General features: G+C 41.7%; 2 protein-coding genes across 2 annotated transcripts; one reads left to right on the forward strand and one right to left on the reverse strand.

Annotated features, from left to right (window-relative positions):
- Positions 1 to 68: 68 nt before the first annotated feature.
- Positions 69 to 21,014, reverse strand: trpc1 (transient receptor potential cation channel, subfamily C, member 1). The gene is made up of 13 exons (XM_033639481.2): positions 20,449 to 21,014; positions 19,487 to 19,641; positions 19,284 to 19,385; positions 18,959 to 19,161; positions 17,283 to 17,414; positions 16,881 to 17,076; positions 15,525 to 15,861; positions 12,095 to 12,234; positions 10,866 to 11,015; positions 3,608 to 3,792; positions 2,846 to 3,047; positions 2,261 to 2,455; positions 69 to 577 (listed from the first exon to the last, which is right to left on the reverse strand). Exons 1-13 carry the CDS (start codon positions 20,612 to 20,614, stop codon positions 350 to 352), a joined length of 2,391 nt encoding a protein of 796 aa, XP_033495372.1. The 5' UTR covers positions 20,615 to 21,014; the 3' UTR covers positions 69 to 349.
- A 2,993-nt stretch (positions 21,015 to 24,007) lies between these two features.
- On the forward strand, positions 24,008 to 27,820 carry chst2b (carbohydrate (N-acetylglucosamine-6-O) sulfotransferase 2b). Its single transcript, XM_033638287.2, has one exon. It carries the CDS (start codon positions 25,984 to 25,986, stop codon positions 27,379 to 27,381), a length of 1,398 nt encoding a protein of 465 aa, XP_033494178.1. The 5' UTR covers positions 24,008 to 25,983; the 3' UTR covers positions 27,382 to 27,820.

Genomic DNA, 27,820 nt, shown 5'->3' on the forward strand with positions numbered 1-27,820 from the left:
AGAAATCAACAACTTCAAATCTCAAAAGCAGTGTTTGTATTCAGCAAAATCAGCTCTTTAGGGTCAAATTTTTCCATAAATCTTTATTCGTCTTTCTGTTGAAAACAATGGCTTTCTTTATTTACAAAAAGGTTGAATAGCTGAATAATACATGGGGGGCCTGAGTCTGGAGGCTTTGGTGGAGAATATATATTTTTCTAGTTAAGGTCCAGGTTTAAAAGTTGCCCCTGTGACTCAAAAAGAGCAGAGTTTTTTGCACATGCTCGGGTCACACAGCATCCCAGATAAACGAGAAGCAGAGGTTTTGTCAAGAGGAGAAGGGGAAGGGGAAGAGACATTTAGTCTTTTCTTAGCTCCTTGGGTAAAACATGGCATATTTGGAGGTCCGGAAGCCGAGCAGGTCCCTCATCTCGTTGCGAAACTTGGAGAGGTCTTGACGCAGGTCGTTCAGATTTTCCACTGTGGCCTGGTCTGTGCTCTGCATCTTCTGCCGTGTAGAGGTCAAATAGCGGTGAACCAGACAACACATTATCTTCTGATAGTTCTCATCACGTTTCTGCTTCAGGTTCTTCCACTCCTGGAAAGGAAAGACCATGAAGGAACTCAGATCAATGAAAAGACAGACGGACATTTGTTCAACATTAAGGGAATGGATTGAGTTTAAACATCCAGAAAATAATCAAAATCAGATTACAAAGATGAACTGGAAGCCATCTTCCTGTCACAAGTTAAAGTCCTCCTCCATTAAAAAATGTGCTTTTCTCATGTTCATGTCCCCTAAAATGTCTGACTTTGATTGTACTGACTTCTATCTATGCAAAGTTTGTCAGTACAGAGATCACATTCCTCTACTGATGAGGGAGATGCCTGTGTGCTTCCCTAAAATCTGTCTTACTGTCTAATATGGCAAACTGATATCAATGGAGGAACAGACTTTAAAACAACACCAGCAAGGAAACCTGAAACCTCCAGTGCAGAGTGGACATGTCAGTACAGAGAGGGAGAGTGAGAGTTAACATTAGCACAGCAAAAATTTTGACAGCAAACGTGATAGAGTGTGCTTTGTGCAGTTTTTGGATGCAAACCAGTCCAATGTGAACACGCTGTAACATTGTAGCAGCTGTTATTGGATGTTTCACAATCACTAATGTTGCATCAGCCATCAGCCTGCATCATCTGTTAGTCACCAGTTTTGGTGCACAACTGACTTCTTATCTAGGTCTGGGTCTGACTGAGGCTCAAACGTGTGGCTAAAAACCTCTGATAATTCCTCTAACGCTAACCTCAGCCATCTTGATGTGCAATGCTCTTTCACCAGTCAACCTAGCGCTAGTCTTCGTTTTAGCGCTGGAGAAAGTAAAAATAAATCCTACCGCAGGCAGCGATGGGGGGGGGCATGGCAGAAGCAAGATCCAGAATTTATCAATGAGAGAAATAGTAGATGTGTTTCCAGACTGCAGACTGTATATAAAGGTGGACGATGCATTTCCATTTACTCCTACTGTGCAAAAATGAAGCCAAAATATCCCGGACTACGCCGCTTCTATCTTGTGCTTGTGATTTGGAGCCAGTGTCCGCGCAGTAGCGATCTCCGCAATGAGTCACAGTTCCTGTCCAATCACCCGTCTGACCCAATCGCGAGCAGTGCCACTGTTAATGAGCAAACCAAATGGCACACATAGCTGTCAGTCATAACATCAAATTCCCTTTTCACATGATACGATACGATATGATGCGATACGATATGATACGGTGCATGTGACACAATATATTTTATTGTTCCTGTAGGGAAATTTGGACTCAGGAGCTGCACAAGTATTGCTGCCTTAAAATAGTCCATAAGAAATGCGACAGAGTCCAGGTCGCTAGCAGAGCAGCACCAACAGAAGCATCAAATAACTAATTAAAACCAAACTTATCAGAAAAATGAACACTTCAGCAAACAGCAGTGTGATAAGAACCACCTAAAATGACAGAAACCATCTCTGGGAAAAATTTATTTGACATGTACTTTGAGTTTTTAGTTTGGCCCATGTCCCATCCATTAACATGGAGGGGGAGGGGTTTATGACCTTTACTGCAGCCAGCCACCAGGTGGTGATTGAGACATTTTAGCTTCACTTTTGGGGAGCTGTCATGTCGTCCATCTTTTTTTATAAAGTCTCTGTTCCAGCCCTTTTTCCGATTTTTTGGTTGCTTTTTATGTGGTGAAACCATGTTCAACATAACCATCGCAGAATATATACTTTAAGTTTCTTACCTTGAGGCTGTTCTGTCTCTTCACCTTGCCCTTCGAGGTGTGCGAACAGATCCACTTGCTGATGCTGGTCACCAGGTAGCAGACAGTCTTTGGGGAGGGGAGGATATTGAACGGTGGAGGCATGGTACACTTGTCATCAAAGTAGCTAAGCCACAGTTTGGCGCGAGCAAACTTCCACTCCTTGTCCTCGTGGTTCTACAGAAGCACAACCGCCATTAAAAACAGTCAGAACGCAGGAATGTGAGAACTCACTTTCACTTACACTGTTCTCCATTTAGAGAGGAATCTTGAAAATGCAAACATATTATCTGTGGAAATCCTTGAGGGGGCGGATTTTTTTTTGGGACAATGATGTTTTACTTAACATAATGGAAATCAAACAGTCATTCAAAGGAAGCAGAAAATGTGCAGCAGGGTTCCAAGGTACAAACTCTTAAACATCTGTGCAGCATTTCAGGGTGAATTAGAGAAAAATCTGATCTTAACAGTAAATGAAAACAGTTGCAACATTTGGCTCCAAGTTGAACTCAAATTACCCTTGACAGCACTGAAAGTCATTATGTGCCAAAAATGGTTCACACTTACCGCAATTTGTCTGAAGCTTTTATGGAGCATGGCCACCAGCAGCTTGGTCAGCACAATAACCACCACAATGTTGTAGGTGCCAATGATCATAGCACCCACAAAAGAGCGCAGCTCCTCTGTGTAGCTGATGCGGGTGACGAAGAGCGCAACGTGTGCCAGGGAGAAGATGTACCAGAACAGGGCATAGCAGGTCCCCATAAACCTGTGAAACAGAAGAAGCTGGTAGATTTCAGTGGGTATTTAGGTGCTACTCATTCATTCATTTTCCATAACTGCTTATCCTGTTGGGGGTCATGGGGAAGTTGGAGCCTATCCCAGCTGGCATTGGGTGAGAGGCAGGGTACACCCTGGACAGGTCACCAGACTATCACAGGGCTGACACATAGAGACAGACAACCATTCACACTCACATTCACACCTACGGACAATTTAGGGCCACCAATGAACCTGCATGTCTTTGGATTGTGGGAGGAAGCTGGAGTACCCAGACACGGGAAGAACATGCAAACTCTGCATAGCAGGGCTCCTCCACACCGGGGTTCAAACCCCCAACCCTGGATGTTGTCATATGCATTTCACAATAAAACCCATAAAAGTGGCATCTAATTTTACAATGAAATCATGAATCATAATAACTTCATCCGCTGTAAACCGATGATAAACAGCCCCACATATAGTGTCCAACATCTCTCAACAAGCATTCTGCACATTCATCATCGCCATCATCGCAGTACAGAGTGACAGATTGAGGTTGGCCCTTACGTGTGGAATGCATCATTGCTCTGTTGCTGGCAGAATATGCCCTCACAGTCCTTTGGCGGATTCTTGTATGAGTCTTTGTGGTCCTTTCCGTAAAGCTGGGTGAGTCCAATGGTGAAGGAGAATAACACCAACAGGAAAAGGCCCAAAAACTTGCCAAACTCCTGCAGCATCTGGCCCATGGAGATCTGGGGAAAAATGAAGATTGGACTGTTAATCCTGCTCTGCTTGATCTGATGTAATCAAGTGGACATGAGTCTTTTTTTTTTCTAGTTTTCATAGCCAGTTTTCTGCCAGTAATCCTCATTAACTATCAGGGGGCAAGCTGGGGTCAGATCGGACACCAAACAGGATGTCTGTCTGATCCTTACAGAGATTTCTTAACAACTGAGAGAAGTTCATACAGTAAAGGAAGGGCCTTATCTTTGCATCGACATTATTAAGATGCACATCAAATTCATCTTTGAGTCATGCCCTTGGGGTCTCAGTGATGTGGTCAGCAGATGTCACGAGATTTGATGTACTAGATTTTCTTGTTACTCTTATCAAGTGGCCTTTGTGGACACATTTGAGAGCTGGAAACAACCCCTCCAGAAACAAGCTAACAGAGGTTTTTCTTAGCAGACATTTTGATGTTTATCAGGAAAACCACAAGTAAAAGTAATAGTGTTAATGATGGAAATACCATTAAAGTGTCCCTGTAAACTGCGCTGTATAATAGCAATGAGCATATAAATGGAATGCAGCCAACATTATAAATGTTATTAGTTACACCTGTGCTTTCCCTGCTATAACAAGTCAAATGTCTGCTGTCTTAAAAACTTAAGCTATATTTCTACTTGATTCTGATGCCTAAATACTCTTTCAACACCTATCCCAAAAGCAAAGTTTATGACCACTTGTAGCTGCTTTCCCCCCATGCTCTTGTTTAGCAGTGACCGCCTGAGGAAGTGGAAAAAGCAACATATCCTGGCAGCTGTAGTGCTGTCACCCGACAGGGAAGACAGACAAACACGGACGAAGCCGAAGAGAGGGCCTCGAAGACAGAGCAAGTCTTCTCAGACCATTGGAAACTGACTATTTATAGACCTGAGTGGTCTATTTGTTTACTAGGACCTAGAGATGCTCAAACAAGGTCAGAATTGGCCCTTGCAAAACACAAGCACACACACAGTGTCCAATGTGAGGGATGACCACTTTCCCCGCACCTCAAGGTGAATGGCGACTAGAGTGTTTGCGCTGAAACCCAGGCAGCTTGTTTGAGGAGAAGGGCTAGTCTATTTGGGTGATTCATTCTCTTGTCATGTCTAAATTCCCCCAGTGTATTCCTCTGCCACTTTGTACACGTCTGATTTAGGGGCTGAGGGTGTTCCCTGCTTGCCCAGCCTGACAGGTAGCCTAACTTAGGTACTGTACAAACACAGCAGGAATGCAGCAGGTCAGGAGCTCTTAACCTTGACTTGAGGTGGGTCTTGTGCATCTCAGGTACCACAAATGCATCCATGTACACGCAAACTGTCTACTCCATTCATATTCATTTGCAAATATAGTAAACAGTCCTGTTTTGGTTGTTTGTATATAAACAGAAAAATGTTGTATCCCTAGCAGATCTGTGGTATGGGTTGGGATGCTAGCACCGATGCCACACAAAGATCTATTTAAGCCCCTGTATGGTTCTTTAAAGGTTCTTTACTGGTCCCTTTCCCCAGTAAACGAAACCAAATTGAGCTGAAGAACCAGTAGAGAACCATTTAATCACCTGTGTTGTTCTTAAATGGTTCTCTACTGGTTCTTCAGCTTAGTTTAATTAAGTTTATTTTACTGGGGGAAGAAGAAAAACACTGCATTTAAATATCCCACAAACAGTGTATTTCCTAAGGATTACATATTAAAGCAGAGGCTCTTAATCTTCTTGCACACATGGGTAATGTATTATATTTCTCAGTAAACATTTAGTACAGGATTCGAAATCTTTTAAGCCTCATATTACTCAATGACTCGTCCATGGTATATATGGGCCCTCTAGTGGTTCTATATAGCACTATTTGACAAAGATACTGTATAGCATCTGTATAAGATGGGTGCCACATTGGGGTGTAATGTTACATCGATCTGGGTCGATATATATCCCGTCGGCAAAACGGCAAAAACATCCTTCCTGGAAACAAAGGCTTCTAGGGCAGTCTTCTGTTCCTCTCTCAAGGAAAAAGATAAGTGTAGTTGGCTTCGTGTTTCTTCCAAAGCTAAATTGAATGGACACGGTCCTTCGGCAGCTGCCATCTTGGCTGTTTACTTTTCGACTCCTATGGCGCAGTGCTGTCCTCATCATGTTACGCCCTGTCAGATAGACTGATCTGATTGGTCCGATAGGTGATTCAGCGGGCTCTGCTCGTCGGGGCCAGATCCCCGTGCAGTGCTAATTTGAATTTGCTAGGGGCGGGGCATCTGGATATCCAGGTTATCAATATCACTGATGCAAAGTAAAATCACCCATACATGTCGCCATCTTTAAGATTTATTTTGAAATTCCCATGGCTGTCAGTGTCACCAATCCTGACACACCTCCTCCACAAACATTTAGCAGTGCCAGCACCCCAGCACCAGGCAGACAGTGGTAAGCAGCCAAGGAAAAGACAATGAGGATATTTACTTATATCGTCTCATATTGATCATGGCAGACTGTGTGATATCAGCAAATATCGTATTGTTGACCAAAGAGTAGAACAATAATATAGTAATGGCGTCCTGAGCGTAGAATGAAGTCACGCTACCCATGTGTGTGTTGTAAAATGAGCTTCTCTGTTCTTTGTTATATGGAACGGCATGTTAGTACACGTGAGTCCCGTTTGTGTTTTTCATTGGCTGGCTCATCACTGCTGCTCTGTGCTGCGCTCATATGGCAGTTACCACTGATATTGGAACGGTGTTGTTGTGAAAGCTTAACGCCCATTCTCCAGTCCAAACTCTGACTCACAGATGGGCTCTAATATATATATCGTATATAGAGCGACATCACTTTTCTTGTGCTGCTTTCCAGAGTTAATTAGTGTGATTTCTTTCAAGGTATGGGAAAAGACGGCAGTGAGCAACTTAGTAAGAAATTTCCCACAACTTGCAAAAAAACAATAGATTTGGAAATTGTAAAAAAAAAAAAAAAAAAAAAAAAAAAAAATCACGAGGCAAAAAAGCAAAAAGCAAGGGAATAACTATATTTATAATTATTATTATTACATTTTAAAATTATGTTACAGAATTATTATAAATTTAAGCACTCTTTCCAGGTCAGTTCCTTTTTTCTTTTTTTCTTTATTTTTTTTTACTGTTTTTAATTGTCTTTTTTTTTCTTTTTTTGCTAATTGTTTTGGGTCATTTCTTCTTTTGCTGCTCATTGCCTTCTTCCCATGTTTTTAAAAGAAATCAAGCCAATTTGCTCAGGTTTCAAAGGGTTAAACGCATTTTTAATTTCTCTGCAAAGCACTTTGGCTCACATTTGATTTATAATTTGTTCCATAAATAAATTGACTTCCAATTAGATTTAGTGAACAGAAGGAAAAATGTTTGTCCAAAGAGTTTATTTTTATATTTTTTTGTTTACCAAGATGTTCCTGGAACTGCCTCAACACTGTTCCCAATTTGTTTAAATGTCTTCCAGCTGTGAGTCTCTTTGTCAAATGCATTGTGGGACAAAAGCAATCACTAACACCAGTTGGTAAGCATTTTACACTACTGCCATGTAAACACACTGCAATAAATACTCAGAACTTGTGTGTAGTGTGAAACTGGGACACAACTTGTGTCTTTTTCTCACACACACTCACACATGCCTCCTGGTGTTCCATCAGTTATGGGACATTAACACCGTTGGCGAGGTTAAGTCTGGGCCGTGAGTGAGCTCATTGTAAGCACACTGTTGATAGTAGACATACACAGACACACACTCACACTCTCAGTCACTCTTTCCAACCTCAGTAGGGGGCACTACCCCGCAGAAATGTGAGCTGGCCTCTTCAGGAAGGACAGAATCAGGCAAACGTGCATTACTGTAACCCACACAGCACTGCCTCACTGTCTGTGTGTGAGCAGGAGCTGGTCTGAGTGCAGCTAATTGCACGCTCACATATCACAAGAGTGTGGAAATGTGTGGGCGCGCGTGCATTAGCAGGGAGGTGTGTCTGCCATGTGAGTGAAACACACACAGCCACATCTATTTCCAAAGCTAATACTTTTTCCATTCTGCCAAGCCAGACAGTGATGTCACAGAGTGAGCGAGTGAAAGAGGAAAAGAAGAGAGAGAGGAGGAAGAAAGATGGAGACGATTGTAGCTGAAGCGCACATTAACAATCTAAAGGGCACCCTTAGTGTTTTATAAGTCAACCACAAACAGCACTTGACTTAATGACAGGAAGGCATCCCTACAAATAGACTGACCTCACTGCATACCGGAGGACTGCTTTATATAATAAAGTGACACACGCAGGAAAAACAAAACCTTGCCAGCAAAAAGTCAGAGATGTTGGCTGGCTTCACAATCCTTCTGCCAGCTGGCTGGATGAACCACAAAATCATGATGCGATAAAAGGGACACCTATGGCACTGAGGTTGTTGAAGAGCCTCAGCAGAAAATATTCAAACCAGATTTTTTGGCTCGTCTTGGAATGTGGAAAAAATTATGACATAACAGAATATTTTTTTCACTGGGTTGTAAAATAAGTTTATCCATTGAGTTTTTGACTGTCCACCGGAAATCGCTCAGAATAAAGAGATGAAACCTGCGCCACTTTAGGGTTTTACACAGAAGGGGCGACCCCAGAAATTTATCACAGGAGTTACCAGATGGTGCCACTGAAAATCACCAGGTGGCACACCGAAACAAAAAGCCATAACTGAATTTAAGAAATTTGATTGTGCTGTTTAAGTATATAAGCTCATTTAAAACTATGCCAATATGGAAAATGGAATTGCATACTGATATTGCCTACTATTGTTTCCTATTTTACTAATCATCTGCTGTGCATGGACTAATATCAGTACAGTCAACATTTTGAGTTCCCCAACCATACAGTTTTGTGTTATATATCTATACATGTTAGGCAATTCATAGTTCTAAAAATAATCTGATTGTCGTCTTACTTTAAATGACAAATATACAAATCTAATCTTAAGAAGTAGATTCATTGTATGGAACAAAACATTTACTGGGAACAAACCTACTCAAGTTTAGGGGAGACTTGTAGGTACCTAATTTTTATTCAGATATCTTAAGGTGGGAGTTCAACAGACCTCTTTGAAAATAGCCATGCAAGTCACCAAAATTTGGAGCACTATTAGGGTGCTTCAGACCTAGAGTTGTCTTGCTTTGGTCTGAATCAGGGACTAATTTTGTTTGTTCATAATAATCCTCCGGGACTGTAACATGCTCATGTTTAACCCAAACAATGTGTCATGTTACTGCAGTTGGTTCAGAGCGAGGTCGGAACACGTTCTCACCACAAACGAACTGCACAAGAGTTCGTTTGTAACTGGACCGAGACCACCTCTTCAAGAAGGTCTCAGTCTGGTTGTTTTGGTGCGCACCTGAGTGTGATTGCTGTGTTCACACCTGCCCAAACGAACTGCACTTAGGGGACAAACAAACCTGAGTTTGATTGAACTGAACCAAACAGTGCAGGTGTGAAAGCACCCTTAGTTCCCTTCCCGACAAGCTATGCTAAAACTGGGGGCCAGTGAGGTGGCCAGCAATTGTATCAGGGGGTCATGGCCCCCCTGGCCTCCCCTTGGGGGCACCGCTGTTACACAGGCAGATGGTGTATATCACTCCTCCATTGGAAAAAAAGAATGTGTAAGTATATGTTTAAGACATGACCAGCGAATGTCTTGTGCTGTAATTATGTATGAAAGTATTAAACAAGCTGGCAACAGTAAAGCGTTGGGTTATGAATTAGAAAGGAATCAAATGCAATACAATGTGAAAACATGTTCACACGGCACGCACACACTGATGCACTATTGTACGTCGGTGTGGCTGTAAACAAACACTGTATGCTAACAAAGAGGGGACTCTTGCCAAAAGAGGCGGTCTGAGGGACTACACAACCACAAAAAGGCCTTTTTTTTGTCAGATTAAATGTTTCCTTTTAACAAATTTGATTTATTTAGTGTTGGGAAAGAGGCATAAAACAGATCAGCACAACTGCATTGCTAAACATTTCCATAACCTTTTGAGAAAAACAAGGGAAGAGACTGTGTCTGCTAATTCTAAATGGCACTGCCAGCTCAGACTGAGATTTAATCACGCTGATCAAATCCAGGATTTAGCAAAGTTTACTAAACAATATTCACTTGGATGTTTTTTGACAGACATCTGCCCTGAATGTACCGCACTCACGTTGCTCATAATGTAGCTGTTTGTTGTTGAAAATGTCAAATCCCTAAAATTTCAACAGAGCAAAAGCCACCTTATCAGACTGACGCCTGCTCATTTTTCAAACTGAACTCGCTCAGCAGTAAAAAGTTGAGAAACTGACTTAAAAAGTTGTCACTGACTATACTGTATGTAACGGCTTTACTTTTCCCTTTAATTTCCATGCAGCCAAAACTGCACTTAAGATGGCAATGGATCAAACTGTTGCTGTGGGTGCCAGATTGTGATAGAAATCAATCTTGGAGCCAGTGTAAATGTGCTGTGGGTGTATAGAGTCAGCTCCTCCGCCTTTAAATAAGCAGCCTGAACTGACGTTAGCTTGAGAAATCCATTTTGTGTAAACTGAAGGCTCTCGTTTGTGTAGATGATAGAAATGATGATCGCAGTACGGTGATGCATATGGCGACTGAAGCGTCAAGGCTTTATGATGTTGTGTTCACTTTATTATGAGCGTATTATTACAGCTGAACACATTCATCCACTGCCTCAGTTCACTGTGCTTATACTAAACGCTTATGATGATGGTTATGATGCTGCAGCACAGCTGGTGTGATGTTTAGTGTGGGCTTGTCCTTGAGTGTTCGCACTTCACTGAGACAGGAAGAGAGTGGGTGGTGAATGTGTGTGCGCTAGGGTTAGAGAGGATGATAGAAAAGGGAAGCAGTTTTATAATCATTATATAATCTTTTTTTTCTTATCCAAAGTGTCAGAGAAATGGCTGATATATGGTCTCAAACCGCCGCAGGGATCAGACTCAAATCTTTTTCTTTTCACTAGAAATCAATCTTATAACTATGAATATGTCTTTACTTTTAGTGTGTCTCACCACTGTGTGCCTACCTGTAGCGGCCCCAGTATGGAGCTGGTGGTGTACATGAAGAAGAGTCGCAGGTAACTTAGAACGTTGGCAAAGGCGAACAGGCCCTCAGCCACCAGGATGGGGTGGAAGGCGTCCCAATTCTTCCTCTCTGTGTCCTCCACGTTCTTGAACTGAAGAACATGCAAACACAGTGACACTATTTTACTAGTTGATCATAATATGTGGTTCCCATTTTGAAAAGGAGAATTACAGTGGTTATAAATCCTGCTACTGTACACTCAAAGCAATGCATACTTTACATCGTTCTACCCGACCCAGATTAGCTAAATCAGGTGTGCTCGCTAGCTGTTAATTGGCTGAAACACCTGATTTAGCTTAGACTAATGACTGCTCTGTGTTTAAACAGAAGCTTCAGTACAGTAATATAAAGCTGTACTGTATTTATGAAGTGGTGTTATAGGGGGTCATCCCTATATTCCCCAGCTCTATAGAGTGCTGCAAGAATGATTCCTAAAACCTGGAAATAAGTAAATATTTTTGCACTTCCTGTTCCCTCATCTCAAAGTCAACAGTTTTTTTGAATGAGTCTTGGCTAGATGCCTTAATTAAGGTCTGTGATTGACACAAGCTTGAGAGATTTTCACGTTCTGGTCTACAACATAAAATACGTCAGTAAATACCCCTTTTAATTTTGAAGCTTTTATGTGTCCTAAAGAAGGCAGTTGCTAACAAGTGGCTAAATAAGACGACAGAATGTCATCACGATAAACACAGCTTTACAGCCAGTTGTGGTGGCCATGTTTAATTTATGCGACTGTAGGGTAGTTCGTTTATAGACTAACTTATAGATTGCATTTACACTTCAAAATTCATAAAAGTTGTATTCATTTGTGAAGAGTATCTTGCTGAACAAAAAATTTAACAAATTGGAAATAACCTTTAATATCTGGATTGGAAACAGTTAAACAGCTCGACAGTTTCAGAGACATGTTGCACATTAAGTAGCTGTTTCCCTTTTTACATGTCTTTATTCTAAGATAAGCTAACCAGCTGCTAGCTACCATTAGATTAATAAGTATGTTTTCATTTAACCATTTAACTCTGAGCAAAAAGGCGATTAAAAAAAACATGTCATGAAATGAATAACCTTTCTGAATCTAATCTCTTAACCTTTCAAGCCAGCAGCACAAAATAATACATGCAGTTATTCATCCTCTACATCGAAAGAGTATGTGTAACATGTGTGTACCTTGCTATGAGCAACTATCTTGAGGGCAAAGGTGGCGAGGTAAAGGGAATTCATCACGAAACTCAGCTGGTTCCTTGACTCTTCCAAAAAGTCCTCCAGCCCTTCGTACCACAGACGCTTCACATCCGACCACACCATCCCTACAGGAGAGCAGGAATTCCCCATCACCACATGCACACACACATATACGCACACCACTGGAAAAAATTTTTATTTTGCTGTCATCCCCAACATTTTAAAATCGCTTCAACCATAAGTCATCACACAGTAGGAGCCCAGGGGAAACAGGAATGTATGAGACACAGGAATTGGAGATTAATGTGCTGAAAATGTCATCTGTGGGATTTAGGGAGGTGTGTGGAATTTAATAAAGATGGGTGTCTTTCTGTGTCCAAATGGAATTTCATCTATTCTAAATGTACAGTAGGGATAATAAAAGACTTACAGCGTGACTCCAGCTGCAAGTGTAAGGCAAAGTGACAAATCCTCTATGCCTTGATTCAGAAATTGCTATTACATTGCACTGACCCTAATTTATCTGTTATTGGGTTCCATGGTTTAAACAGAAGGTAAGCACAGAAGTGACAGGGTTTGGTACAAAATGTCTTTCGGTTTTTGTTCACAAATGCAATTTGTTTCTCTCCCTGAATAAATTTCATCCTGGTCAGTAGGATCTTTGGTCTTACTATGGAATCACTGAATTTCAGTTCTAATGATTCAATAGTTAAATCAAATAAATTGATTCCATGGTAAAATCCAAGATCCTACTAATCAGATGAAATGTATGGAATTTATTCAAGGAGAGAAACTAATTCTGTTCATTTTGTCTGGTCAGTAGGATCTTTGATTTTACTATGGAATAACTGAATTTGTTTTTTTCTGGGATCATTTGAACTCAAATTCACAGATTCCATAGTGTAATCAAAGATCCTACTGACCAGACAAAATGGATGGAATTTAGTCAGAGAGAGGAACATATTCCATCCATTTTTGTCTGATTAGTAGGATCTTGGATTTTACTATGGAATGAGTAGGATTTTAATTTTAAGGATTCCATAGTAAAATTAGTAAAATAAAAAAAAACCTACTACAGAATGAATGGAATTTATGTTTTCACACCTGATTTGTTTCTCTCCATGAATACATTCCATCCATTTTTGTCTGGTTAGTAGGATCTTGGATTTTACTATGGAATGAGTAGGATTTCAATTTTAAGGATTCCATAGTAAAATTAGTAAAATAAAAAAAAACCTACTACAGAATGAATGGAATTTATGTTTTCACACCTGATTTGTTTCTCTCCATGAATACATTCCATCCATTTTTGTCTGGTTAGTAGGATCTTGGAATTTACTATGGAATCACTTAATTGAAGTTCTAATGATTCAATAGTAAAATCAAAAAATATTGATTCAATGGTAAAATCCAATCTGGAAGTGAAACTAATTTCAGCCATTTTGTCTGGTTTGTAGGATCTTGGATTTAACTATGGAATGAGTAGGATGTCAATTGTATTATTCCATGGTAAAATTAAAAAAAAAAACAATTGACCAGACAGGATGAATGGAATTTAATTTTTTACACATGATTTTTTTCTCTCTGAATAAAGTCCTCCCATTTTTGTCTGGTTCATAGGATATTTAATTTTACTATGGAATCATTAAATTTGATATTACTATTGAATCATTAGAACTCAAATTCACAGATTCCATTGTATAATCAAAGATCCTACTGACCACACAAACTGGGTGGAGTTTAATCAGGGAGAGAAACAAATTCACTTCATTTTGTCTCATTAGTAGGATCTTGGATTTTACAATTGAATGAGTAGAATTTAAATTTTAACGATTTCATAGTAAAATTAAAAACCTACTAACCATACAGAATGAATGGAATATATTTTTTCACATGCATTTTGTTTCTCTCCCTGAATAAATTCCATTCATTTTTGTCTGGGTAGTAGGATGTTGGATTTTACTATGGAATCATTAAAAGTGAGTCCTAATATAGAAATCAAAATGCGAAGGAGATGCATTCAGACATACAGTGACACACAGATATACATGTAGCCCGGCCCACAGTCACAGCATCTGATTTCCCCATTAACGCAAGGCATCTGGCTCAGGGGAATAGCCGGACGGAGAGAGCAGGAGAAAGATGAGAGGAGGAGGGGGTAGCGTGGGAGAAAGACAGAACAATGGAGAGCGAAAGAAATGGAAAGCTGCAGTGTGACTTGTAAGTGCTGTCTGTAACTTTTATAGCCCCTCTCACATCCCGATAACATTTGCATTTGATTTTTACATCATTAGAACTCTCATCCTTGTTATTCAACTCAACTTTGGTGTTTTGTTGATGGTGCAGAGACCCTGGAGTGTGAAATCTGCACCACTGCATCGCATCTTTGCAGTGCAGCTGTTTCGTGATGAGGAAAAAAACTGCTGAAGTTATTAAAATTGATCTTTGATGTTGCTCTTTTGCAGTACTTAAGTCATTTTCCCCCTCTAGTGGGCTATCTTGGCCCATGGAAAAAGAACCATTACACGTCTGTCTAATGACTCAACTACTGATCTCTCTCCTGCAATATACAGAATAAATTGCAAATTACCCCACAACCATCTTCATAACATTGAATAATAGAAGTCAATTGCTTCTACATCCTTTTACAACCTGCCAGGTGCAGTTATTGGGATGATTTATCAACCCAGCGATGATAGTGAAACCTCAGCCAATGAGGTGTGGTTGCGACGCTTTGTGTCTAGTGGAGAGGGCTGGGATGCTGCAACCATGAGACAAATATCTCTGCTGAGAAGGCAGGGCCATTAAAGCTATTGAATGATCATGCTAATGGTTTCTTGGCAGAAGAGGAAGGTAGAGAGGCTCTTCCCCAGGGAGCGACAGAGTCAATTTCTAACTGTCACTATCCAGCCTCATCTGAACAGATATGGCTTGTGTACATGTGTATGTGCAAATATATGCTTGCATGTGCCGAGTCCAGTGATGGCAGCACTCAGATGAATCACAGGGGAGACAGAAGAAGCTTCCCTTTCTATACAGCTCAATTAGAGGCAGAACTGACAGATTTAATCCAGTCAGGCCAGGCTTTCTGTCGTTCAGTATACAAACAGCTGTTTGTCATGCTCTGCCTGATAGGATTATGGATACAGGATACTGGACTTTAGCCAAACCATAACAGGAATCTCTCATTTTCACTCCACTATGCCATGTTATTCTATTAAATTCTGGTTTGTATTATTGAATTTGTATTCTATTCTTAGTTGTGTCCATTAAGAGATAGATAATTATTCAATTAGAGAAGTCTGCACTTAAAAGTGTTGCAATATATATTATGATCGACCATACACGATACCCCTCTACACATAGCATGCATTAGTATGTTATTTATTGCTTGAAAGCTGAGTAAAAAGCTGACCTATGATCCAGAGGATGAGCAGGTAATCTATCATCTCCAGCGCAGGGCCCATGGTGTTCTTCTTGCCCTCATTGTAGACCAGCGAGTACAGGTTGAGCAGCAGCAAGAAGGTGAAGTAGGAGGCGCTGTGGATGATGAACTTGACGAAGGGCGTGTGGATGATCTGGCCCACACGGGAGCGCGGCACCAGAAGGTAGCAGACAGACAGCAGCGGCCAAAGCATGGCGACACTCAGCACTGTGGCCATCTTTAGACAGGTGTGCTTGCGCCGGTAACTGGCCGTCTCTCCAAACCAGACGGTGTTGAGGAACTGCTGACAGTTGGACTGAGCCACAAACTGTTAAAGGAGCATCAGGAGAGAATGACAGAGAAAATACCAATGTGAAGATGCGAAGCAGACAGAAATTATGCAACATGTTCTTATACCTAAACGACAGGATTGGTTGTTTGCCAGTGACTCCCAAAACTACATATTTGACCGTATCTAGTAACAACTATTTAACGTTGTGAAACGGACACAGTTTCAAAACTACTTGGTTAGATTTAGGAAAAGATTATGGTTTGGGTTGAAATATCATGTTTCTTACATAACATACATTACATACATGAAGCAAGTCAAGTACGTATCCGCAGCAGCCACAAGTTTGATTCCAATTTCCTTTGATTTTAAGTCAAATCAGGTGATACTTGCCTTTAGCCTTCTTGCCGAGAGTCAGGTTAGATAAAAATACTGTCTCTGGGATGAATATAAAGCCATAGCACAAAGACAGGAAACAGGGGGAAACAGCTTACATAGCTCTGTCTGAAGGTAACAAAATCTGCCTACCAGCACGCTTTTAAGGGAGTCAGCTACAAACGTATCACTGTTCTCCCTGCAATAAAAATCCAACCACAAACCACAAATAACACTCTCAGGGAGTATTATCTCATGTGCAACTTTAAGAGGAACCTTATCAGGGTTATTTCTCCTGCAGGAATCTTATGCCACTAGTTGAGCTGTGATATATGAGTCAAACTTTTCACACCGAGCCATCCAAGCTGTAAATTGCCCCCCAGCTTCAAACTTCAAGTTTGTCTTTGACTGTTGTTGCCTGGAGGAAGTACTTAATCCTGCCAAACTCATATTTCCAAAAGACACAGGGTGTACAGATGTCTAGTCCAGCATATAGTACAGTAAAGAGGTAATTAATAACAGATAAACTTATTATTTTCTCTCTACTAATCTGTGGATAGTTTAAGGATTAAATTATCAAGTAACACATCAAATATTTTCCTCAGCCCATTTAAATTGATGATTGGCTTGCTATTGATCCTGCCAAAAAAACACATGAATGTTGCACACTTGGCTCGTCTTACCTCTTTTTGGTTGTACTTGATGGCAAGCTTGAGTCGACTGAGGTTCATGCGCTCCTCCAGTAAGCCTCTCTTGTCAACATGATCTTCGCTGGATGTGTGGTTGAGAATCACTTCAAGCTCTCGAGAGTTTCGAGCCTGAGCCAGCAGGTCCTTGGCAAACATCTTACACTGCTTCGCCAGCTCCTCATAATCATTCCTGGAGCGAGGAAAATTAGATAGATTCAGACATGAAAGATTATGATTCTTATCTGTTACATTGGATTAAGGAAGAGGGATTACAGTATCACCGTGTGCATGTATGTACATATGTTTATGTGTGTTTCCAGTCTTTATGTGCGACGAAATTAGATGAAAACGCACTGACATGACGGATGGACATGCAGCAGTTGATAGCAATCATACCTAAACTCTACTTCAACAAGGCTGAGCTCCTTGAGGTCTGCACTCAGCTCAAAGGCCCTAAGTATGGGGTCTTCTTCAGTCAGCATGATCAGAGAGGGGCTGGCCAGGCAGCGGTAGATGTCCAGGCGGAACCTGATCAAAAAAAAAACAGACCGAGATGGATGAGGAGGTGAAAATAGTGGTTAAAAAAAGGGGGGTTGAAAATGTGAGGGAAGAAACAGGACAAAACAAAAGCTACACAGATGGAAGAAAAAAGGAAATCTAGAAACAAACATTCAGCCTTCTAGCTGTTTCATCTGTACCTGCTCTGACCTCTATGTTGTTTGCCAGCCAAACCGCAGACTGATTCATTTAGCTTACTGTGTGGGAAGCTACACTGCCCTGCAGAGAGAACAAAAATGCCCAGCAGAAGAGATCAGTAAAATCTCATCTGCAAGTCTAAGATGGTATCAGAAACAAAGAATCGCTACCTCCCAGTAGAAATACTGCTGGTTTTGCAGCTTTCCCTTAAATTACAGTTTGTAGTCATGGATTGATTACTTAACAGGCCTACCGGGCACAGGGGCCAAAAGAGTAAGGGGGCCCCTGGCCTTCACTTGCAAAATGTCAAACGACCAGGAAGAGAATCAAAATGACCAAAAGAGACGCAAACGGACAAAAAACAAAACACAAAATGACCACAAAGAGACAAACCGAGAAAACAAGTTGGCGGCTGATGCAACACTGTGTTGCAGGTGGCACGTTCTCTCTGCACCTCTAAGACATCTGATGTACAATTTTATGTGTCATTTGGATGAGTCAGAGAACAGCATAACAGACGCTTTAACCAACCCTAGGATGAGATGCTTTCATCCAGGCTCACAAAACACTGGCAACAAAGCCTTAACATGAATACCCTTGCTTTTTAAAATAAATTGAATGATGAATTGTGTCTTTTTTTTCTGTCGTATATGTCCTTTTCTTTTTTGCTATGGACCCTCTTGTGTGTCTGAAATAAAGTCTTGAATAATATAAAAAATAATGATAATAAAAAACCCATAAAAAGATGCATGACGGCGACAAACTACCACAAAGACTGTTTGTCTTCTTCCTGTGTAGGAGAGGTGGTGGGGCCTTTTGCATATCTGCACCCTGTGACCCACTGTCTTATAATGCACCCATGTTTGTTTGTAATTATATTATATTTCAGTATAAAACCACTACTTATAACAAACAATGAATACACCAATACTGGCACACCAAACACTGGCTTGCTTCAGCTGGATAAGTAGAGTTTGGCAATAACAGACAGCATTAGGAGTCCTCTGTGGGACAAAGACTGTTAACATTAAAAACTAGATAAATGCTTCACAAAAAGTCAGTGCATTTCTTTCCAGATACTGACATTCTCAAGCTGACGCTATCATCAAAACATGGTGGCGCAGTGTTTAACAAGAACCCTTCCTGGACACTTCACTTGACACACTGACTGATTCATGGCTGTTAAAGCTCCGACATACCAGAGCAAGTCCGAAACAATCATGGACTAAAATAACACAGGCGTCATCTGGAAGACAAAAGTGACGTTGGCCATTCCAAGATACAGTAATTCTGCGCAATGCTTGTCTTCTGGTTTAGATCAAAGGGATTTAATGCAGCCATCTGGGGAAAGCAAATGTGACTGGAGAGGCCCGTACCTGGAGTGCCGTAAGCTGTCTTTTTTGTTTTTAGCGTTGCAGAGCGTGCACTCGCAGCCTACAGCGTGGGGCCGAGGAAGCGAGATGTCCTGTTTCAGCAGCATGGTCAGGATCTCGTAGTTGTTTCTGTGGGCCGCCAGGATGACCGGAGCCACGTCCATGGTGGTGGAGTACTCTGGGTTCTGAATCCGCTGCATCAGTTTCTTAAAAGGGATAGAAATGCATGGATAAAAATCTGCAGAAATGATAAGGGAGTATCTCATATATCAGCCTGCTCTTTGCATCTTGGAGGAGGATTCATGAGCAGTAATGAGAGGAGACTAACAGCGATGGAGGGCTTGGAAGATCGCCTCGGCCTGTGGTTGAGGAGGATGTCCACAGCTCCCACCACCTCCGAGTCTATGGCCACCAACAAGGCATCTGTCGCCTACACAGAAACAAATGCATAATTTATGAAGCTCTCAGAGAACAAATTACATACCAAGACAACTTGAAAAAGTGATGTCTTCTTCATGCACTGTTTACTACCTGGCAGCCATGTTCCAGAAGAAGCTGCAGGATGTCTAGGTTCTCGTTCTCAATGGTGATGGTGACGGCATCCCGGCCCAGCACATCTACGCAGTTGAGGTTGAGCTCGCCGTGTCGGTTCTCCTCCAGCAGCTTCTTCACCATGTAGTAGTCGCCTAAGACGAGAAGCACGTCCACATTAGGACATTTTTACGGAGTCAGATCTATAAAAGCAGTGAAGTGTGATCTGCGGCTGGCGCCAAACGGACACACACACACACACACACACACACAGCTCCAGCCATGAGGCAAACACTCTCCGGCTCAGCTCCAGCACTCCTCTTAACCTCAGTAATGTATAACAATAACATCTCCCTCAAAGGACACTCTCTGTTGCCGAGCCATGTTTAGAGAGACTTTATATGGTCATGGTGGTAAGGCTGGCCAGTACACATCAAACAACCTATGCCTGTGCAATGTTCTTAACTTATCAATGAAACATTCTCCTCCCATCTGACGGGATGAGAATGCCCATGCCTCATTGCGATTGTGCATCATCATGTGTAGTTTCTCCTCGGCTTGTTTGCGTTAACTTTCCTTGTCAGGAGCTGTGAAAAGTCGGCAGACGAGGCAGGGAGAGAAACTTTTTGGAAGAGCAGACGTTCTGCTAAATATATCTTAACCCCCGTGGGCACATTTCCACAGTGGCCAATATGTAGGCAGCTGTGAGAGGTATTCACTGGGAGAAAAAAAATGTGGTATGACTGTACAGTTTGCTGCTTGCTGCAGTGACCCTGCTGGAAATCTGACAAGCTGTTAGTCATGGTGTTTTTTACCTGCAGTGCCATCCAACTCACATTATGCTTCAGTGATATTAAAAAGACAGATTCTGACATAAAAGGAGCATTTCTGTGATCTTAAACGCACCACAATGAGTATAAAAGCAATGATTATGGGATTGGAGGCAATAATAACTGACAAACCTTTTTCACATGCCAGCAAGAAGAGCTTCTCATCCAGCGTTGTTTCCTCTTTCACCTCTCTCACGTCTTTCAAGGCCAGAAATTTATCCGGAGAGGAAGCGTCCGTGCTCTGGTACAGAGCTGCCATTACGACGGAGAGCGAGTACGGCCAAACACTGATGTGCATCCCACTAGAAACAGGCGACCATTACAAAAGAAAGCCTGTCATATGAGGGTGACATGAGAGGAGTCCTTTTTTTTTTACTATGTCGCAGCGCAGCAGAGGCTTTAAAGCGTCGTCATGAGACTAAACCGATTGTGTTCTTATTGCCGTCGCATCTCTGCTGCTCCGTTTGCGCGCTTCAGCTGGCACAAAACAAATCGTCTCCTTTTGGGGGTTTTTAATCGCATGAAATGACTTCAGACTTCGGCTTCGGAGACGCGAGGAGCGACTGCGGTCCGACAAAGCGACACGGTCATCTCCCTACGCGTGTTTACATGCACCATCTTCTTGCATCGCAGGCTCCTGGGGATCTTTTGGTCCTGATGCTGCTGACGAGGCTGCTACTGCGCATGTTTCCTCCTCCACCTGCTCGTTCATTTCGCAGGCGCAAAGCCGCTGTGTTTCGCGATTACGTAACAGGGCACTTCAGTGCAGCTTTGTACTGACTATCCGAGTGTGTGTGTGTGTGTGTATACATGCAGAGATACTGTGTTTGGATGAGCATTCTTCATCACAGCCTACTGCCAAAATGCAAGTTAAACAGAACTCATGCAGATTAGATATATGAGACATTTGGATGCTGACTGGCTGCCAAATATGCGCTGACAACATTAATCACCATTTGTATATTTTATAGAATAAACCCTTGAGCATTAGATATGTCTCATGGTACATGCATAAGATCAGTGTGACTAAGGACAAAACACACCTTTATTCTGTGCAGGAGTGTATTCATCTCTTATTGGACAGGCTGCCTCCTGCTGTAATGTGAACATGTCCTCAAAATGGATGTGTTTGGACATGCATGGGTGAAATTAACTGCATTTTGATAATGGAAAGAGAGGGGGGACACATGTCTGGGTCTGTGTATCATCAGCTGTCCTCCTGGACCTGATTACCATATCCATATCAGTCTGTAACACTTATCAAAGACCAGTAAACATGTCTGTAAATGATTAAAGAAATAGAGAAACTGATAATAAAGAAGGCATGGTAGCCGTACAGTTCACAATATTTTATATTTGAGTAAAACATTTCTTCCCAGTCAAGGTGATTGAGATTAAAAGCCAGCAGGTTGTTATAAAATGTGAATTAAATTGTCTGACATGGACTAAACTAAAATATTTATACAACACCTGCAGTCAAACCATACTGTACCTTGCATAGAGGGAAGCAATATCATTAAATTAAAAAGGAGACCTTTTTCCACAGACAAGATTCTGACTTAATAGTAAAAGCACAGGTGTTTCCACTAACATTAACAATGGCCCTATTCCATTAAGTAGCCCAATAAGCCATGGCAGCATGAACAATACCAGCACCCTGACACTGAACCCATCATTAATTTTATTATTCAAACATGTGCTTTTCCTGCTGTGACTTGTCCAAATGTTCTCTTTAGACAAGGCCTATTGAGGGATTATGTGAATCAAACAGCTGCTCAAAAAGGAAATACTGTAAAAATACCAATTTCCCCATTCTAGGATTTGATATTTAATATTCAAAACTTTTTCAATAATGTTTTGACAGCTGGTTGCCCCATTTATGTCTATGGAAATATTTGGAGTAACTCCTCTAGATGTGAACTTAATTAGAGCCCAGGCGGACATTGGCTCTTTCTGCTCACTTCAGGCCAGAAGGCTCATCCTGTGTAAATGGAAGGACTCTTCATCTCCAGCATATGGACATTGGATCAAGTATGTTATGGATCAATTGCATGCTTCTTTGCCAACCATTTTTAATTTTTGTGGCAAATATGGAAGCTGAAATTTTGTAAAGAAACATGCTGTACTCCCCCGTGTCATACAAGTTAATTAATTTGTCATCATTTTTTATTTATTTTTTAAAAAAGTTTTAAAATTGTTTTATATACATATTTAATTTTATTCCTTTTTATTTTATTTTTCATTCATTCATTTATTATATTTTTTCTTGCCTATTAGATTTCCTTTGACTGGTCTGGTTTTCTCTGTGTGTTCCTGGGTTGATGGGTGGGTGAGGTAATTTTTTTTGTCCTTACTGGTTTGTTCATTGATACTCTGTACATCTTTATTGAATTACCAATAAAAAAATACCTTGTTTTAAAAAAATTCAAAATTCCCTAAACCTCTGGAAATGTAGTCTAAAAAGGTCTTAAAACCATAGGCGTAGATTTCAGGTGGAACGCAGGGGACAACTTTGAAGTAGCAGAGAACTTTTATTTTGACAAAATTAATGACAGTTACACCTTAAATTAATGCAGAAAGTGCACAAATTAGTGCACAAATATTCACCAGAATGCAGGAAATTAAGTGTTTGATGCTCAGAATTTTCTAACAGAGGACCCCCAGACACCCCCTGTTTCTTATATGTCCCCCTGCAATGCTGAAAATAAACCCACACCTTTGCTTATAACAACCTCCAATAACAGAGTTAGAATTGACTGACAGGCTGTTGCCATGCATCCTACATATATGCCATACACAGGGGTATTACATGCATGCACTGAAAGAGAGAAACATTTTGCAATGTAATACAACAGTCCATATCAATGTTGTGTGCTATATATATGTTTTGATTTATTTACTCACTCAGTTGCTCTCTGTGGTAATGAGTGCCCCTCTTAGTATTCACGACTTCTCATCCACCTGAAAAAGCCCACACAGAATATTATAAATCTTGTCTAAGAGTTCTGAAAAGCTCCACCATAGTGCACGTCGAGTCAAACTTGGCCCCCCTCATAATTAAAATTCATAGAGAAGCTGTTAAATTAAACGAGCGTTTTAAAACAGGCTTGTCCCCATCCACTCCATTTCTAAGCAATTACGTGTGCAAGTGGGGAAAAAGGTCCTGTAGCTGCACTTTATTATCCAAGAATACAACATCCCAGAACGGCCTTTAGTTAATCAGACTGAAAGGGGGAATAAGAACATAATGTACAGTGTAGTGGGAAATGTATGGACTGCTATTTGGTGCTAGATACAGGAAGTACACTGTGTCACATTAGCAGATTTTCAATAAATAATCCCAAACTGACGATGACAGTGACAGAAACAAACCTGTACTCTTTCTAAAAATGTGACAGATATAAAGTCTTAAACCGTTTTTTTCTTAAACTCAAACTTAGATGGAAATATAGCACTTTAAAAATTACATTGTGACTACTCTTTATAAGCTCAAGGAAAGCCAACTACAGAAACTGCTATTCTATATTTTCCCTAAATGCTTTATTTTGATTACTTCCCACTGCCCACTTAACAATTTTTATGTATATATGTATTCAATAGGCTTAAATGTTGATGCAATTCCTCAGTTACATTAAAGGTGTATAAATGCTTTGGTAATGCAAAACACAGGCTGTAATGTCAAACATTTTGAGGGTAAATGAGAGAAAACTATCCCTTTGTCTTGACTGGAGACACAGTGCTCCAGCAGAGGGCAGTCTGCACAAAGGTTTTGCACCATGTGCTGGTGGAGTGCAAGACAGTGAGTACATATGGGATGGAAAGATCAGTGCACACTTTACAGAGCATAAAGAGTAATTATTCACTGCACAGTCCAGTAATCCAACCTATAGCTGAGCTCTATTCAAAAGCGCATGCAGCTGCACTTGATCTGAAACAGATGTCTCCTTAGAAAAACAACAATGCTATACTGTTGTAATTTTGTGTGGCCATATAAACAGAGCTATTGTAGCTAAATAGTAGGGGAGGATTTCAGTATTACAAGATATTTAGAACAAATACAATTAGGTCACAATCAAATGACACTAATGTGAAATCACTGAGGATATCCGGGTATTACACGCCCACAGATTTCCCACAAGGGGTCAAAGGGCCCGACCTCTTTGCGCTCCATATTTTGTGTCGTTCAATTGTGCGCGGCTGTAATCCCAAACTGGCAAGCCTCTTAGGGAAGATGATTTTCAATCTGCAGAGCATGTGGTTTCCTCTGTTCAAACACATGGCCTTACAGCTTCCCCGGACTTGTCAGTTCCTGGGGAACAGCTGTCAGATGTCACATTTCAGCTGATTCCACTTGAGAGGAGTGTCAGTCACTGTTGCTGACTGTTTCCGATACATTCAACGGAGAGGGGGAAAAACACAGCAATATTCCTTTAGACCTGCAGTTGTACATAACTTTCAATTATTTAGTTGACTGTTTCATCTCAAACCATATCTCTGTGGAATACTCTAACAGGAACATATTTCACTGTGATGTGAGTATGGTATACTTTTAATTAATAATAGGATTTTTTATTTAGGCCAGGAATCTGTTGGGTTTTTTTCTTATAGATCTGGGCTACCCTCTGGAGGCTGTAGTGGGTAAAAAAAACAAATACATTTAATTTAAAATATTGATTTCTCTGCACTCATGCACCATAAAGAGAACATACTTAACAGGGATGCAAAGACAGGAGACAGTTAAAAACAGATGCATCTAAACAAAAGACTCAAAGACAATAGGGATGGGTGAGGTTTTCACAAAGGCACCATCAACATCCTATAAAGCACTTGCACCTTTTATAGTGTGCAGCTGTGTGTGTTAAAACAGGAGGGTGGAGCATGGTTACAAGGATGCAGATAGTGAGCTAGGCCTCCCTGAAACACAACAACAGCATCATTTCCCACAGACTACCATTGCTGCGATCTGTGGGAGCCAGAATCCAGCCTGCAGCGAGACAGACGCGCGGCGGGTCCAATGGCGCAGCTCGCTGACGCACGACGCCAACACGCGGGCCAATGCGGTCCCTCAGTGGGCGGGCTTTTATCCTTGTATTCTGATTGAATCGCTCCCAGTTTGTATTAGTTGGACGAGCGGAGGAGCAGGAAGACTGAGGGACCCTTTCACCACAAACGCTTTAACTGTGGATACTGGCTGCTCAGTGCGCCGTTATGGCAGATGCGTAATGATCCGAGCTGCGGCCGGGCGCGCCAAATCGTGACCGTTTTATTGTGTGCGATGCTTGAAGCTCGCCAGGCTGCATTTACAAGGATGTATCAGATGATAACTGCGCAGGGATGCCTCCGCTGAACATGGTCGAACAGGGCGTCTGTTACAATGATGAAGGCTCCTTCCTTTTTGTTTTGAACGCGGGCCACCCACAGAATCACTGCAATGAACAACTTAAGCGCTCCTCTCATCCATTCCTATGAAGAACATTGCGCAGTGCAGTGAAAACGGGATATCGCGTTGTGGATTTCGAATTGGCGGTGAGTATATTACCTAATAAACTGCTATTCAGCTGGGTATCACTTCCCAGTATAGGCTGTATACATCCGACAGAGCGTGTTGGTGCACAGTCAATGTAAGGAGCTTTGTCCAGTGGTGAGAGCCACTCACAGAGGGTACAGATGAGAGGCAAACAATATCATCAACCACTGAAGTTGACAGCGCCTTGGGAGAAGGATGCTGGCTTTGGGAGGAAGCTTAAAACCTACAGGAATCATACCAAGATAATAGCACAGCCTGGGATCGTGATGAAAGTCCTCCGCAGGAAGAGGATTGTGTTATTTATGGCCTACTTCTTACTGCTGGTCCTCACTATGCTTAACTTGGCTAATTATAAATGGACTAAGGAGCCTCAGCAGTGTAATCATCAGATGAGGAGCACCACTTATCAGAGCAGATCTGACATTCGCTTCCTGTACAGGCCCTCTCTGGCTAAAAAGAGACAGCTTATCTATGTTCTGACCACCTGGAGGTCAGGCTCGTCCTTTTTTGGGGAGCTTTTTAACCAAAATCCCGAAGTGTTCTTCTTGTACGAGCCGATGTGGCACATCTGGCAGAAACTGTACCCGGGTGATGCGGTGTCTTTACAGGGGGCAGCCAGGGACATGCTTAGCTCCTTATACCGCTGTGATCTGTCTGTTTTCCAACTTTACAACAGCCCCGGGGGCAAGAATTTCACCTCCCTGGGACTATTTGGGGCCACCCTCAATAAAGTGGTGTGCTCCTATCCCCTCTGCTCAGCCTACAGGAAGGAGGTGGTGGGGATGGTGGATGATAAGGTGTGTAAAAAGTGCCCCCCTCAAAGCCTTAGACTGTTGGAGGAGGAGTGCCTCAAATATAGCACCATAGTCATTAAAGGGGTACGCATTTTGGACGTTAACGTGCTGGCCCCGCTCATGGAGGATCCATCCTTGGATCTGAAGGTGATACACCTGGTCAGAGACCCGCGGGCAGTGGCCAACTCCAGGATCAAATCCAGACACGGCCTGATAAGGGAGAATTTACAAGTGGTGCGCAGCAGGGATCCTAAACTCCGCCGGATACCTTTTGTGGATCCCGGTCACAAAGCCAACAAAAAGGACGGCTCAGACTACCACTCCATAGGAGCCATGGAGGTGATATGTGACCGCACCTCCAGGACTTTGAGGACTGCCTTAAACCCACCCAGCTGGCTGAAAGGGAAGTACATGGCGGTGCGGTACGAGGACCTGGTGGAGAACCCTGTAAAGACCTTGCGGAACATCTACCGCTTCGCCAACCTCACATCCAACCACGACATCGAGTCATTTGCGCTGAACATGACCAGCGGCTCCAGCTCCTCCTCTAAGCCATTCATAGTCTCGTCCAGGAACGCCACACAAGCTGCTAGTGCATGGAGAACAGTGCTCAGCATTCAACAGATCAAACAAGTGGAGGACTACTGTCACCATGCCATGTCTGTTCTGGGGTATGAAAGAGTCAGAACAGCCGGGGAGGCCAAGGACCTGAGCAAATCACTACTGACACACTCCAAACTGTGAAAACATACTCACCAAAGACCTTTTAATTTAATGTTCATTTTGCATCGAGTGCCGTTTCCTCTTATTGTGGAATTAAAGCTTTACGTTAAATCAGTGTTGGAGGAGCTCCACTGGCCACATTTTGGAATGTATCACGTTTCTCTCGGTTGAATTGCAGTGGTATTTGAAGGGACCACTTCTTTTATACTGGAATATTGGATGTGTTTGAAAATGCAAGGCCTACGAACAATGACTTAATTAGTGAAGCTGCAACTATGAAAAAAAACAACAACTGTATAAATCATGTATCTTGTTATGATGACACTTCAAAGTGGATATTTTGGGGTTATTTTTGAATGTTCAAAACCTTACAAAAAAAAATCTGTTTTTTCAGTCTCCATACTGTCTGTAAAAGTGAAAATAGTTGATGAAAGAAAAACAAAAACAACAAAAAAACAAA

The sequence above is a fragment of the Epinephelus lanceolatus genome, chromosome 20, assembly GCF_041903045.1.
Source record: "Epinephelus lanceolatus isolate andai-2023 chromosome 20, ASM4190304v1, whole genome shotgun sequence".
Lineage (NCBI taxonomy): Eukaryota > Metazoa > Chordata > Actinopteri > Perciformes > Serranidae > Epinephelus > Epinephelus lanceolatus.

Coding starts and splice junctions, on each gene's coding strand:
- trpc1 (XM_033639481.2), bottom strand. CDS start 20,614: ATGCACATCAGTGTTTGGCCGTACTCGCTCTCCGTCGTAATGGCAGCT. Junction 11,016..12,094: donor AGATAGTTGCTCATAGCAAG/GTACACACATGT, acceptor CATGTTCTTCAG/TTCAAGAACGTGGAGGACAC. Junction 3,048..3,607: donor AGCAATGATGCATTCCACAC/GTAAGGGCCAAC, acceptor TCTGTTTCACAG/GTTTATGGGGACCTGCTATG.
- chst2b (XM_033638287.2), top strand. CDS start 25,984: ATGAGAGGCAAACAATATCATCAACCACTGAAGTTGACAGCGCCTTGG.